Genomic DNA, 13,281 nt, shown 5'->3' on the forward strand with positions numbered 1-13,281 from the left:
CAAACGCAGAAGAAGCATCTCAAGTTTTCCTCTCAAGACAAAACAAGATCAATTAGGCTATCTGATTCAAGCTACACTGGGGATTGAGAAGGGCTTGGCCACCCTGACTCGGAATCAGGAGAGCCTGGAGAGGATTGTTGAGACAAAATTCTATGATCTTGATCTCAAGGTAACTGAGATTCAGATTGCAGTTGAGCAGCTTCAGGAGGAAGCAGAAGAGAGGAGAGGCAAGGCAACTACTGATGCTTTTCAGTGTGTGCCACGAGGTCCAAGGTCTGCTGCAGTGCCAGTTTCAGATGCTAGAGCTACAGTGTCAGCACCAGCAACTACAGCTCTAGTGCCACCTCCAACACCCGCTCCACCAGCTCCAACTACATCGACAGATGCCTTCGTCCTTGGAGTTCTATCTACACCGCCTCCCGAAGACCAGGCCTGAGAGACGCATAGCACTATGCATTTTAAAACTTTTTGGTAACTTGTTGCCAAAGGGGGAGAAATATGTATAGATCATAGGCTTCGAGAGAGAGTGTCTTGTCTTTTTATCTCTCTTGCTTTTGGTTGAATTTTTTTATTGTGTGAGATACTTGTGTGATCATGTGATTGATCATTTGCTACCTTAATGCTTGTTTGGATGATACTATCTTTTATATCTCATATATGATCATTCACTTGCTTGGTGATGAGTGCATGCTTTTAATTTCTATCATTTTGAGCGCTCCACGAAGATGTATGTGACATGGAAGAGTAACCCATGATCCTAATCGATTGTACATTTGCATTCAAAAGCAAATCTCAAATCATGCACAAATTTAGAGGGGGCTCTTGCTTATCACATACTTCTCAAAGCGATGATGTTTTTCAATCTTATGATCATTTGTCGAAGCTTTGATCTATATGTTGTCATCAATTACCAAAAAGGGGGAGATTGAAAGTGCAACTATCCCTGGGTGGTTTTGGTAATTCCTAACAACATATAGCTCATTGAGCTAATGCTATTTTAAGATAAATATTTCAGGAAAGCTCAATGATTGGCATGGCATGGATTAGAAAGTGGACCCCTCAAAATGCTAAGTACAAAAGATTGGCTCAAGCTCAAAGCACAAGACTCTACATTTTACTTTTAGTGATCCAAGATCACATTGAGTCCATAGGAAAAGCCAATACTATTAAAAGGGGGTGAGGTGTTGCTTAATGAGTTACTTGCTCAAAATGCTTAGTGATATGCTTCAAAAACCCTCAACTACTTTCTCATATCCACATATGTCCCAAAACAAAAGTCAAACTCGGCCCCACCGAAATCTTCTATCCGGCGCCACCGAGTTCACTTGACATAGCCACTGCCACAAACCCTAGTCACTTCGGTCTCACCGATAGGGATCTCGGTCTCACCGAGATGGGATTGCAACCTCTCTTTTTCCCTTCATAATGTTTCGGTCCAACCGAGATGAGCGATCGGTCCCACCGAGATTGCAATGCAAACTCTCTGTTTCCCCTTCGTAACGTTTCGGTCTAACCGAAATGAGCGAATCGGTCCCACCGAGTTTGCCTGACCAACTCTCTGTTTGTCTATTACCAAAATCGGTCCCACCGAGTTTGTGTAATCGGTCTCACCAAGATTACGTTATGCCCTAACCCTAATGGAATCGGTCCCACCGAGTTGACATGTCGGTCCCACCGAAAATCCTAACGTTCACATTTTGAACTAAATCGGTCTGACCGAGTTTTATAATTCAGTCCCACCGAGTTTGGAGATTTGTGTGTAACGGTTAGATTTTGTGTCGAGGCTATATATACCCTTCCACCCACTCTTCGTTCGTGGAGAGAGCCATCAGAATATGCCTACACTTCCAACATACATTTTCTGAGAGAGAACCACCTACACTTGCGTTAAGGTTAAGATATTCCACTCCAACCACATAAATCTTGATCTCTGGCCTTCCCCAAGTTGCTTTCCACTCAAATCTTCTTTCTACCAAATCTAATCCTATGAGAGAGAGTTGAGTGTTGGGGAGACTATCAGTTGAAGCACGAGAGCAAGGAGTTCATCATCAACACACCATCTATTACCTTTTGGAGAGTGGTGTCTCCTAGATTGGTTAGGTGTCACTTGGGAGCCTCCGTCAAGATTGTGGAGTTGAACCAAGAAGTTTGTAAGGGCAAGGAGATCACCTACTTCGTGAAGATATACCCTAGTGAGGCAAGTCCTTCGTGGGGGATGGCCATGGTGGGATAGACAAGCTTGCTTCTTCGTGGACCCTTCGTGGGTGGAGCCCTCCGTGGACTCGCGCAACCGTTACCCTTCGTGGGTTGAAGTCTCCATCAATGTGGATGTACGATAGCACCACCTATCGGAACCACGCCAAAAATCTCCGTGTCTACATTGCGTTTGCTCCCTCCAAACTCCTCCCTTTACCTTCATATGCAATTGTTTTACATTCCGCTGCTATACTCTTAGAATTGCATGTGTAGGTTGATTACTTGAATTGTGCTAAGTTGCTAAAATCTGCCAAGACTTAAAATTGGGAAAAGGCTAGATTTTTATTTGGTCAAGTAGTCTAATCACCCCCCCTCTAGACATAATTTCAATCCTACACCACCATCACCACCGGTTTATGATTTTAGTCGTCTTAAACATGATCCTAGGGAAAGGCTACCCATTGGAAGTTATCCTATCAATGATCAAGATGCAGTTCGAAGATCATATATCCTTAAAAGCCATAACCATAGTTGGCTTGAATATAGTATCAAGAAGGAATCTGCATTTTGCTTCGTATGTTACTTCTTCAAAGAGAAAAAACTAGTGGTAAGGGAACTAATGCATTTACTGATGGTGGTTGGAGTAATTGGAATAGAGAGGAGGCTCTTCTTAAGCATGTTGGTTGCGTATCAAGTGTGCATAATGCAGCTCAAGAGAGATATAACTTATTTGTGAATCCTCGTGCAGCAATTAATGATCTTTTTGTGAAGGTGAACAGTGAGGATTTACGTCTTTACAAGATGAGGTTGAAGTATTCACTTAGATGCTTGCAATTTCTTCATCATCAAGGATTGGCATTTCATGGGCATGATGAAAGTGAACAGTCTAGCAATAGAGGAAACTTCCTTGAGATACTGAAGTGGCTTGCGGCAAATAGTGAGTAGGTGAATAAGTATGTTTTGAAGAATGCACCAGGTAACTACCAATTGACATCTCATCAGATACAACAGCAGATTATTCAATGTTGTGCACAACTTACTAGAAAGCAAATTATTGATGAACTTGGTGATGAGTACTATGCTATTCTAGCTGATGAGTCTAGTGATGTATCACATAAAGAACAACTAGCTTTATGCTTGCGTTTTGTTGATAAAGTAGGGAGGCCGTGTGAGCACTTTCTTGGAGTTGTTCATGTAAGTGACACTACTTCATTGTCACTTAAGGAAGCAATTGAAACTTTACTTATTGACCATGGTTTGACTATAACACAAATTCGTGGGCAAGGATATGATGGGGCTAGTAATATGAGAGGAGAAATTAAAGGATAGAAAACATTGATCATGAAAGAGTCACCTTCTGCATATTATATTCATCGTTTTGCACATCAACTCCAGCTAGTTCTTGTTGATGTTGTCAAGGGAAATGATGATTGTGTGTGGTTTTTTGACCGAGTGTCTTTATTACTGAATGTTATTGGAGTCTCTTGTAAGCGTCATGACATGCTTCAAGATGCTAGACTTCATAATATCATGAAACTACTTGAATGTGGTGAGTTACAAACTGGGAGTGGTTTGAATCAAGAGATGGGGTTACCTAGGCCTGGTGATACTCGGTGGGGCTCTCATTACAAAATTGTTCTTAACATTATTGCTATGTATCCCACAATCCGTGATGTGCTCATAACTCTTGGACAAGATGCTTCACAAAGAAGTGATTGACCCAAAATTCATACTATTTTTGGAGTGTTCGAGCCATTTGACTTTATTTTCAATGCACACTTGATGCTTGTCATTCTTGGATACACAAGTGATTTGTCTGATTGTTTGCAAAGAAGAGACCAAGATATTCTTACTGCAATGGCACTTGTTAGAACTGCAAAAAGTAGAATACAAGAGCTTAGGGCTAATGGGTGGGATGCATTTATGCAAAAGGTCACACTATTTTGTAACAAGCATGGCATTAAAGTTCCTATAATGGGAGATAATTATGTGCCTTATGGAAGATCAACACGGTTTGCTCGACCCCAAACAAATGATGATCACTTTCGAAGAGAAGTTTTTCTTGGAGTCATTGATCAAATTAGTCAAGAGCTTGAAAATCGGTTTGATGAGATCAATATGGAGCTGCTATCTTGTATGTCTGATTTGAATCCCGCCAACTCATTTGCTGCTTTTGATGCACAAAAGGTATGCAAACTTGCTTCTAAAATTTGTATTGCTTTCAAAAGTGGTAGAGGATCTCTTTAACTCATTTGTTTCTTTTGATGCACACAGGGTACGAAGACTTGCTGAGTTTTATCCCAAAGACTTTTCAAGTGCCGACTTGATACACCTTGAATTACAACTTGATAACTATATTGATGACATGAGAAATGATGAGAACTTTCAAGGCCTTTGAAATCTTGTTGATCTCTCGGTTAAGCTTGTTCAAACAGGGAGACATATAGTTCATCATTTGGTGTACTTGCTTTTAAAATTGGTATTGATTCTCCCGGTGGCAACAACAAATGTTGAGAGTGCGTTCTCTGCCATGAGTTTTGTCAAGAACAAGTTGAGAAATAAGATGGGTGATAGTCTTTTGGGTGATTGCCTAGTCATATACATTGAGAGGGATGCTTTCTCCGAGGTGAATGAAGATGACATAATTGATACCTTCATGGCAATGCAAAAACGTAGGCCAGAAAGATAGTCTTTTTGAACTTCTCAAGGTATGTGCTATGGTCCATATACTATTTACTATGTAGGCTTCTTTATGTAAAACTGAGATTTAATTGAGAATTTTAGTGTGTCTGTAAGACCATATTGATCTATTTCTATGTGCTATTGGTAATTAGTTAGAATGTTCACATGTAATATTAGTTATAAAAAAATTGGGGGCGGACCACCCTGATATCAAATGCTAGCTCCGCCACTGCTGGCCAGGGTGGTAGAGCAACAACAATAACAAGAGAGAAAATGGAGAGAATGGAGTCGCAGACAACAAGAGAGAAAGGAGAGAATGGAGCCGCAGGGTCTGGGAAGGGTTTTGGGTTGGCCTAGGGTGTCGAATTCGTACGTTTCGCGTGTCCGGACTCTCACAAACCTCCTTTATTTTTGTTTTCAATTTACAAGAGAAATCACGTCCGGACCGACACAAAACCGTGTTGAATGACTTCCTCGGTCCAGATGATTGCAAAAGGTTTACAAATCTGCCTTGAAGATGCCCTAACAATGTGCACTAGAGCAAGCACATGGATTTGTAGTCGAGGGGCGCCACATCGGGATAGTAAATGTAAGACACATGTAAAGGCGGGCACACGATTTACTCAGGCTGATGCTCCGGACCGGGCAAAAGGCTGACGCTCCGGACTGCGTAAAAGCCTACTTCCTGTCTTGCTCTTTCCTTACGTGTCAAACTCCAACACCGTTACATAATATTTCTTTCTCCACGTTGACGTTGAAGCGAAACCTTGAAAGGATTTGACCGAACAGGACCTAAGAACACGGAGTAAGATGGACCAATTATAGAGCATAATGTGCAATGTACCCCGAAGAAGGAAGTTGAGCTCCCAAGTACTCCGGCGCGTAAAATATAACACGGAGTAACATCTTGCAGAGTATATAACGCAAGCTAATACAGAGTTGCAGCGACCATCAAGGTCAGCAGGTTTCAATGGATTTAGCGCCGTCCAAACCCCAACGCACAAGAATCGCATATCTATATCAGGCCTTGGCGCTGCAGGTCAGTGTACGTCTTTTTGTTGTAGATGTTGCCATCCTTGTCTTCGTACTCCTCTTCCAAGTCTGGCCGCCACTTGTTCAGCCCTTGCTTTGCTTGTATCCTCTCCCACAGTGCTTTCGCCTCCTGACAGCACAAATCAGGCATGTCAAAGCAACTTAGCGGCAAGCAAGACATCGCATGAACAAGACAATAGCAAATGGCGGCCGGTGTACCTCAATGGATGTAATTTCGTTGAAGTTCTTGGTATTAGGAATACCAAGGCATCGCATCCCATGCTGATGGCGCCACTCTTTGAAATGGCGCTCATAGTCCCTTCGCCCCCAGTAACTGTGGTTACCACATATCTCGCACTTGAATTCCTGGCAACAGATAGTTAAAACATCAGTGGTCTACAACCAAACTCGATGGTGATGGCTGGGCATATAATAGCGACAATGTTATAGATGTTCAAAGTCAAGTTTAATAGTTGACACAGGCGCAACACAAATAACAGGTGAAACTATGAGCAAGCTATCGAATTAAGATTTACCATTCATTTTCGGTAACATGCCATTTTGTAGCTCCAAACATTGTGCTGATGATAGTATTAGAGAAAGAGAGAAATGTAAAACGTTTTTTTTTTTGCCGGTCAACACTTCCTCAAATTACAGAACGTATATAATTAGTTGACACATAGCAAAGCTGAGCCAAGATCAATTAGTTGAGATATGGGCACAATCGTATGGCTAAGACACATCGCCACACCTAACAGTTATAAACTGTGGCAAGCCACAAAAATTGTAGCTAACAAATTGAAGGCCACCACTTAAGCAATGTTTGGCTAGAAATGTGCCACCAAAATGTGGGGTTACAAGACTACAAGAAAGTATGGCATTGCAAAAGTTTGGCAATAAACCAGACACTAACCTAACAAAATCAAACTAGGTTAACCTAGGTGTGGCGTGTTGTGCTATCCAACTGTACATGCCTTATACCAGTTACCACTGCCCATCAGTCAATTAATTGGCAGTCACTGAACATAATGGAAATTGATTTGTTTTCCAAATAGAATGGTGTCACAATAAAGTGATGATCAATACATTCATGTAGGAAGAAAATTTACTAACATGATGACTTAGAAATATTCAGCAAACAGTAAGATGAGCCATTGACCTCTAATCGAAGATCCAAAAAAAGTAATAACTAATTAAACTGTTAACGACAAGGCTGGTCTGATAACTAATTAAGCTGTTAACGACAAGGCTGGTGTGATAACTAATTAAGCTGTTAACGACAAAGCTGGTACCTGACCAAGACCGTGAAGCTTATAGAGCCAATAGGGGATAGGTTTCCCGTCCCAACCCATTGGTAACTTGAGAGGGTTGTAGATTTGTTGGTCTTCGTCATCACTTTCACTATCAGCTTGTACTTCTTCCTATACAAAGTTAAAGATGAAGTTCAGAAAACAGAACAATATTTCAGTAAATAGAAGAAAAGGAGAAACTTAAGTACTTCTTCCCGTTCTGCTTCCATTTCTTCATAGGTCAAAGTCAGCTTCTTCTCCGCATTTTCCTTTGTTCTTACAATGACCTGCACACACAAAAACATAAAATCTACCAAGGCATGAGCACCAGGTTAAACTTGAAATTTAAAATGGACATAAAATTAGAAGAACATGCCGCGAAAAATGCCGATGACTGGTAGTCCTACCAAGATAAAGGAAACTTTCGTAAACCACACCAAGGAAAGTAGATCATGATAGAATTCCATACACATGGAAATGTTGGTTCAAAAATCTAGCTGTAGAGTAGTCATGGTACAGTTGGAGCTTTTCGTTCACCAATGATCACTTTTGTAAAGAACGTGCTAGAAAAGGTACATGAAGGCATTGGTGACAGCAGAACTTAGGTGATGGCAACTTTTGCTATTCTCTTCCTGATAGGTGTTATTCAATCGTTTTTTTTCTTCACTTGCTACACATCATTCTGAGGATCTAATTTAGATAGGTTGATAAACATTGAGATTCTGAAACTAATCCCTTCGACCCAAGGCCACATCATCAAACGGCGGCTCGGCTTTAGGGCATTTTAGACAGTCACACCAAATGAGGTCTGAGGCAAAAGATCAAAGCAGATAAACTTTACGGCAACTCATAAAAAATCCCATGAAAAGATGGTCCCGGTACTTCTATTCATGACCATGCCATACTATGCCCAAATAAAGCAATAGATGTCTCATTAAATGGTGGGAGCAACGCTTACGAGTCGATGAGACGTTCGAACGTTGAAACTCATAGACTAATCGTGACTAGTCTAGACTACTGCTGGACTACATGGTACTGTAGCACAAACTTGCAGTAATCAATTACTAAAACCTAGTATTAATATGTAATATATACTATAAAAAGTGCATTGGAGCGTCAATTTGTCCTGCAGATTAGGCCAATAAGCATATTTCCATGTTGGATCCTTGCTCCTAGTTGGCTTCTTGCAGGATCCTTCGATGGATCGTATTGATCATTGGCCTGAGCTGCAGCTGCTGAATACACTACTTGAGATATTTCCGGCACAGACATTGCAGTTCAGACCTAAGGATCTTGAAACTGAAGCAAACAAAACGAAATAAGAGGGCAGCGGGTAAAAATCAAATCAAAGAAGGGAAGAAGAGAAGGGAGAAATTACTTTGCTAATATGCTTGCTTGCTTGCTGCAACCTGAGGGACGAGCGGATCCAGTAGCCAGAAGACAGCAGAGGGAGGGAGACCGTAGGGGCAGAGCCAGGGAGAGCAGAAGCAATGGAGCGAAAGGGCCAGAGCAGAGGAGCGCAGGGGAAAGGGCCAGAGCAAGAGGAGCGCAGGGGAAAGGGCCAGAGTAGAGGAGCGCAGATCCATGGAGAGTAGAAGCAATGGAGGGAAAGGGACAGGGTGGCTGGCTCACTTATCCCCTCCCAATCCCTAAAGAAGTAAAACGAAGGACTCAAGGTGGACGACTAGTCTATGACTAGTCCTTCGACTCCTCAACTCGGCGAACTAGTCTACACGAGATTTCTAGTTGACACCCAGAATGTGACTCATAGACTAGTCTAGCGACTAATCTCGACTAGTCTCTCGACTCGTAATCAATGGGTGGGAGCATCCGCAATGGATTAGCTTATCCTAGGTCAAGGCCATTCCTCAAACTAAACTGGTGTAGTCATGATTTGACTAACATACCCATGTTGAAATGGGTGATTGAAAGCACAAGTCATTGCGAACACATAAAAAGAGTAAGAGCTGACCTCATCGAGAATCTCACATAAGCGCTTCATCTTCACTTCAACCAAAGCAATTTCCTTCTTCAAATCATCACCTTTGGCAAAATGCTTACGATCCAATTGTTCCAAGGGTGTATGCTGCAAAAATATGACCAGCAGCAGCAAATTTAAAACTGATAAATAGCTCAAACAAGATTAGCAAGAGTGTTTAGTAGTCACCTTCAGCAAGAAAAGGCGCTCAGCACGCTGTTGAACAGTGCCGCCACCCTTCAATCCACGAGCAGTTAAAGCCTGGAAAAATGTTTCAGTATTAAATAAGGCCAAGTTAAGGATGGAATAAAATAGAACACTAACTGTGTTAGAAGATCGTACCTCTTTCAACTTTTCCGGACCAAGCTCTACAAGCTCTTCAACAATATTGTAGTAATCGAGGTCTACTGCAGACTCTTGCGATTCAGATTTTTTCTCTGTGCCCTTATTCTCCCATCCAGGTACTTCGCCATTGGCCCACTGTTCTTCGAACTCACTTTGCAACTGCACAAGCATAGATACTATTAGCTAGTCAGTTGTTGCCTACCATGGAAGTTTGAACCTATATGGGTTTGATAGTAGTTATTTCTAGTTCTATGTTAAGTACATATTCTCAACCCCACCACCAGCAACACTAAAATTAATCATAACAGTGAATCAGTGATAGATCATGAGTAATATCTGCATATATTCTCAACCCCAACACAAGTCTTAAGTGATGCACAACACAAGGTGTGAATACAGAAGAAAGAAAATATACTAGAATGTACAAGAGTCAAGAGGATTGACCTTTGTAAAAATCTTATCAATATCTTGCAATGGCTCTGTACGATACATAAATGACATCAGGTATTCCAAAATATGCTCCAAATATTCTTTGTATTGCCTGAAAAATTGAAGAAAATGAAGATAAGTTCATAAATCATCTTTACAGAAATGTATGTACACTTTAAAAAACTACAGTTGATCAAACAAATGTTAGGCGTGTTGAGCAAATTTTGGTTAATCACATGTACTTCAATACAGGTCTTACTAGACCCCACCACTCTAGTAGTTACCTGTTATGTTTCCTCTCAATCCCAAACGAGGGTGTCCATTCAGTTTGTTAGGTAAACACGGTATTGTCGGTACAATAGATAGGTAACAGAAATTACAGTTCACAGGTAATTAATAAATTATTTTGGTAGAGAGATTTCGGGTATTGCTCTTGTGAATTCTGGAACAAACAACATGACAACTTTATAACACAGCGACAAATGAGACCAAGTAATGAACCCTTACAAGTGATACAGTTATAGTCTACATGTAAGAAGCAATGAAGTCCAGACAACCAGTAATCAGTAACCCCCTGCTTCTGCATTGGGTACGCACAAGAAATAAACTGGCACTGCTGGGCCTATGATATGAAACAGAACTATAGCAGCAGCCAACATCCGACACATGAATATTTTGTTCTTTTGTTCCTACCATACAGAATACTGATCAATCTGGATTGACTGGAAAGGTATGCCTTTTGGGGTTCCGTTTGGTCAGGAAGTGCGATCCTAGTCCTAACCAGCCCAAGAAGAAAAGGAGGGAAATATATCTAAGATCGATGTGGAGAGATAAGCTCATGCTAGGAGATATGTTCTTGGTTTTAGAGAAAATGCTGGTAGCATACCTGGTAGCTTTTAGACTATGCAAGATTTTTTCAGTCTGAGCAAAAGTACCAACGTATGCTGAGTATTCCATTAGCGATCCAAACTTGGAATTTATGAACTCATTGTAGAGCTCATGTAAGTCCAAGTACCGGCCAAATGCCTCCTATCAAAATGCAGAACAAGACCATTAGCAATATAAGTAACTGCGACCAGAACAGCATATAAAATATTAACAATTTAATGGGATGAACATGCAATGTAGATTAGAACTACATGATAATGCGAATCATGACAATAAATAAGCAGTAATTGATTCTCAAGTTAATCATGCTCCATCTAGTATCTTGTCATTTCTTACCATGCATAGCACCGTGATCCTACAAGAGGAATCAAACAACCCTGCAGAAATTAAAATACACGTATCACAATAGAGATACCCTCGAGTTCAAGACTACTGCAACAAAAAGGAGACAAGGGTGCTACAGGGCTCTGCAATGTTTTTAGCAGACAGACCTTATTGATGATTTACCATAACTTTTGCACTTAACATAATCAACTTAGTATGGAAGCGTGAAGCAGGACTAGACAATTTAGATAGAGGCGATACGATGAGGTTGCCATGCATTTTTCTTCTCAAGAATAGAATATATAAACATAGGTATGTATACTACAACAAACTTGCATCTGCGGGTAGTCAAGATATTATATGCAACTATGCAAGAAAAGAGAATTAGATTAACCACGGTATGCATTAGGATAAAACAGTGCACAAATCATCTCAAGCAGGATTATCAAGGTGAAAATTGTACTGGACAGCACCTCGCCAGTGAATTCAATAGCCGGTTCCTCCTTTAGTAGCTCCTCATAATCGTCAGTTTCGCTGATGAAACGGGCAGAGTGATTCCGCCTATGGTAATCACGGATCTGCAAACATGCAACAAACTGTAAATGAAAGAATAATCACCACTGAATAAAGAGTAGAAGTTCAAGTTTTCGAATAAAACTGAGTTCTGATTTGCATCACATATGTCGACCAGGGGGTCCTGATTGGCATGAAGTGCAAGATCAACATAGTGTAAAATAACCAGAAAACTCACTAGTATGTATGTAGTTTAATTTTCAAGGATCGTAATAAAAATTGTTCTACTCTTAATATTTTGCCTTTTTAGGGTTGACATGTTGGTAAGAAAACCTAGCGAGCTATTGAATAATTTGGTTTTCTACCATCCAATTCTTTGGTATGAGAGTCCAGAGGTAAAATAATTAAAAAGAACTATCCACTAAACGACAATAGCATGGAATGCTTTTGGCGGTACATGAATAAACTACAGCATCGACGGCCTGGCTAGCGTCCTGCCACTCTGATTCCATGGCGTGCCTAAGTGATTACTGGGTAGAGTCAGACTGGATACAGTTTGATTATGTACCTCTTTGAGCCTTTCATAGTACTTGGGGAAGATGTCGCTTTGCACCGGCGCGGTAAGATGGGAGGAGATCTCATCCTTCCTAGCACCGTCCTTGTCTTCGTAGATTTCAACCTAATTAAGAAAGTCATATTAGCAAAATTCACCTTATAAAGAGAAACAGACTATTCCCAAACTGCACTTCTTCACTCACATCAAAAAGGGGGGAAATAGCAGCACGATACTAAAAGTTGTAATATTATACACTGATTTTATCTACCCTCGCGCATATCTTGTAAAAATAAAGCCAAAAAATCAATCTGTCTAGCTCAACTTTGGAATTCCCCAGGACAATAACTAGTGGAGCTAACACATAAGCAACCCTAGGCATCTCAATTCAAGATATTGCAAATTTGGAAAACCAATCCTAACCACAGAAAACAGAGATGCGACATCACTGAGCTCTGGCTGTGGCAGACAGGAATTAAGCAAAGCTACAGCCACTAAATCAAGCGTGAAACGAGAGAGAGGAGGGGCTTACGAGCTTGTCGGAGGTGGAGATGACGAGGTCGAGCATGTGGCGGACGCGGTGGGACTGGAAGAGGCGGTCACGGGCATTGGCGGGATCTCGCTGCAGCTCGCGCACCACCAGGCGTTCTAACCGCTCGATGTCCTCGTGCGCCGCTCGTGTGGCCTCCAGCACTGACGATGCCATTGCTGCCGCTTCAGCCTAAAAAACACCATTACAGATATGCATTATCAGTATCGGGACAATTCAGGTACGGAAATGCTGCATTTCTGAAAAGTGCCAATGAGGGGATACGTTTGACTATTTAAAAAAATGTGTCGTTGCTAGGAATTGCCTTGCTATTTTCCTCTTTTCCTAAGAATAGGAAAGGTGCAAACTAGCCGGCAGTTTGACTAGCTGTGTTCATCATGTCATAGCCACTTGCACACAGAGCAAAATCATGGCACAGAAGCCACCATTTCATACAAAATCATGTCATAACAGCCACCACACAGCACACAACAATCAAAATTTTGGCTAGTAGCTGCCATGC

General features: G+C 41.2%; 1 protein-coding gene across 1 annotated transcript in view; it reads right to left on the minus strand.

Annotated features, from left to right (window-relative positions):
• Positions 1 to 5,684: 5,684 nt before the first annotated feature.
• Positions 5,685 to 13,281, minus strand: part of LOC119331076 (splicing factor SF3a60 homolog) — an 8,193-nt gene continuing 596 nt past the window's right edge. Inside the window, exons 2-13 of the mRNA XM_037604254.1 lie at positions 12,762 to 12,950; positions 12,245 to 12,355; positions 11,637 to 11,741; positions 10,838 to 10,980; positions 9,967 to 10,063; positions 9,520 to 9,681; positions 9,367 to 9,438; positions 9,172 to 9,285; positions 7,409 to 7,486; positions 7,203 to 7,331; positions 6,130 to 6,276; positions 5,685 to 6,040 (exon numbers count right to left, since the gene is read on the minus strand). Of these exons, the coding sequence (XP_037460151.1) occupies positions 5,894 to 6,040; positions 6,130 to 6,276; positions 7,203 to 7,331; positions 7,409 to 7,486; positions 9,172 to 9,285; positions 9,367 to 9,438; positions 9,520 to 9,681; positions 9,967 to 10,063; positions 10,838 to 10,980; positions 11,637 to 11,741; positions 12,245 to 12,355; positions 12,762 to 12,935 (1,479 nt within the window). The 5' untranslated portion in view covers positions 12,936 to 12,950 and the 3' untranslated portion in view covers positions 5,685 to 5,893. The remainder of the gene's footprint in view (positions 6,041 to 6,129; positions 6,277 to 7,202; positions 7,332 to 7,408; positions 7,487 to 9,171; positions 9,286 to 9,366; positions 9,439 to 9,519; positions 9,682 to 9,966; positions 10,064 to 10,837; positions 10,981 to 11,636; positions 11,742 to 12,244; positions 12,356 to 12,761; positions 12,951 to 13,281) is intronic.

This window comes from Triticum dicoccoides, chromosome 7A (assembly GCF_002162155.2).
Source record: "Triticum dicoccoides isolate Atlit2015 ecotype Zavitan chromosome 7A, WEW_v2.0, whole genome shotgun sequence".
Lineage (NCBI taxonomy): Eukaryota > Viridiplantae > Streptophyta > Magnoliopsida > Poales > Poaceae > Triticum > Triticum dicoccoides.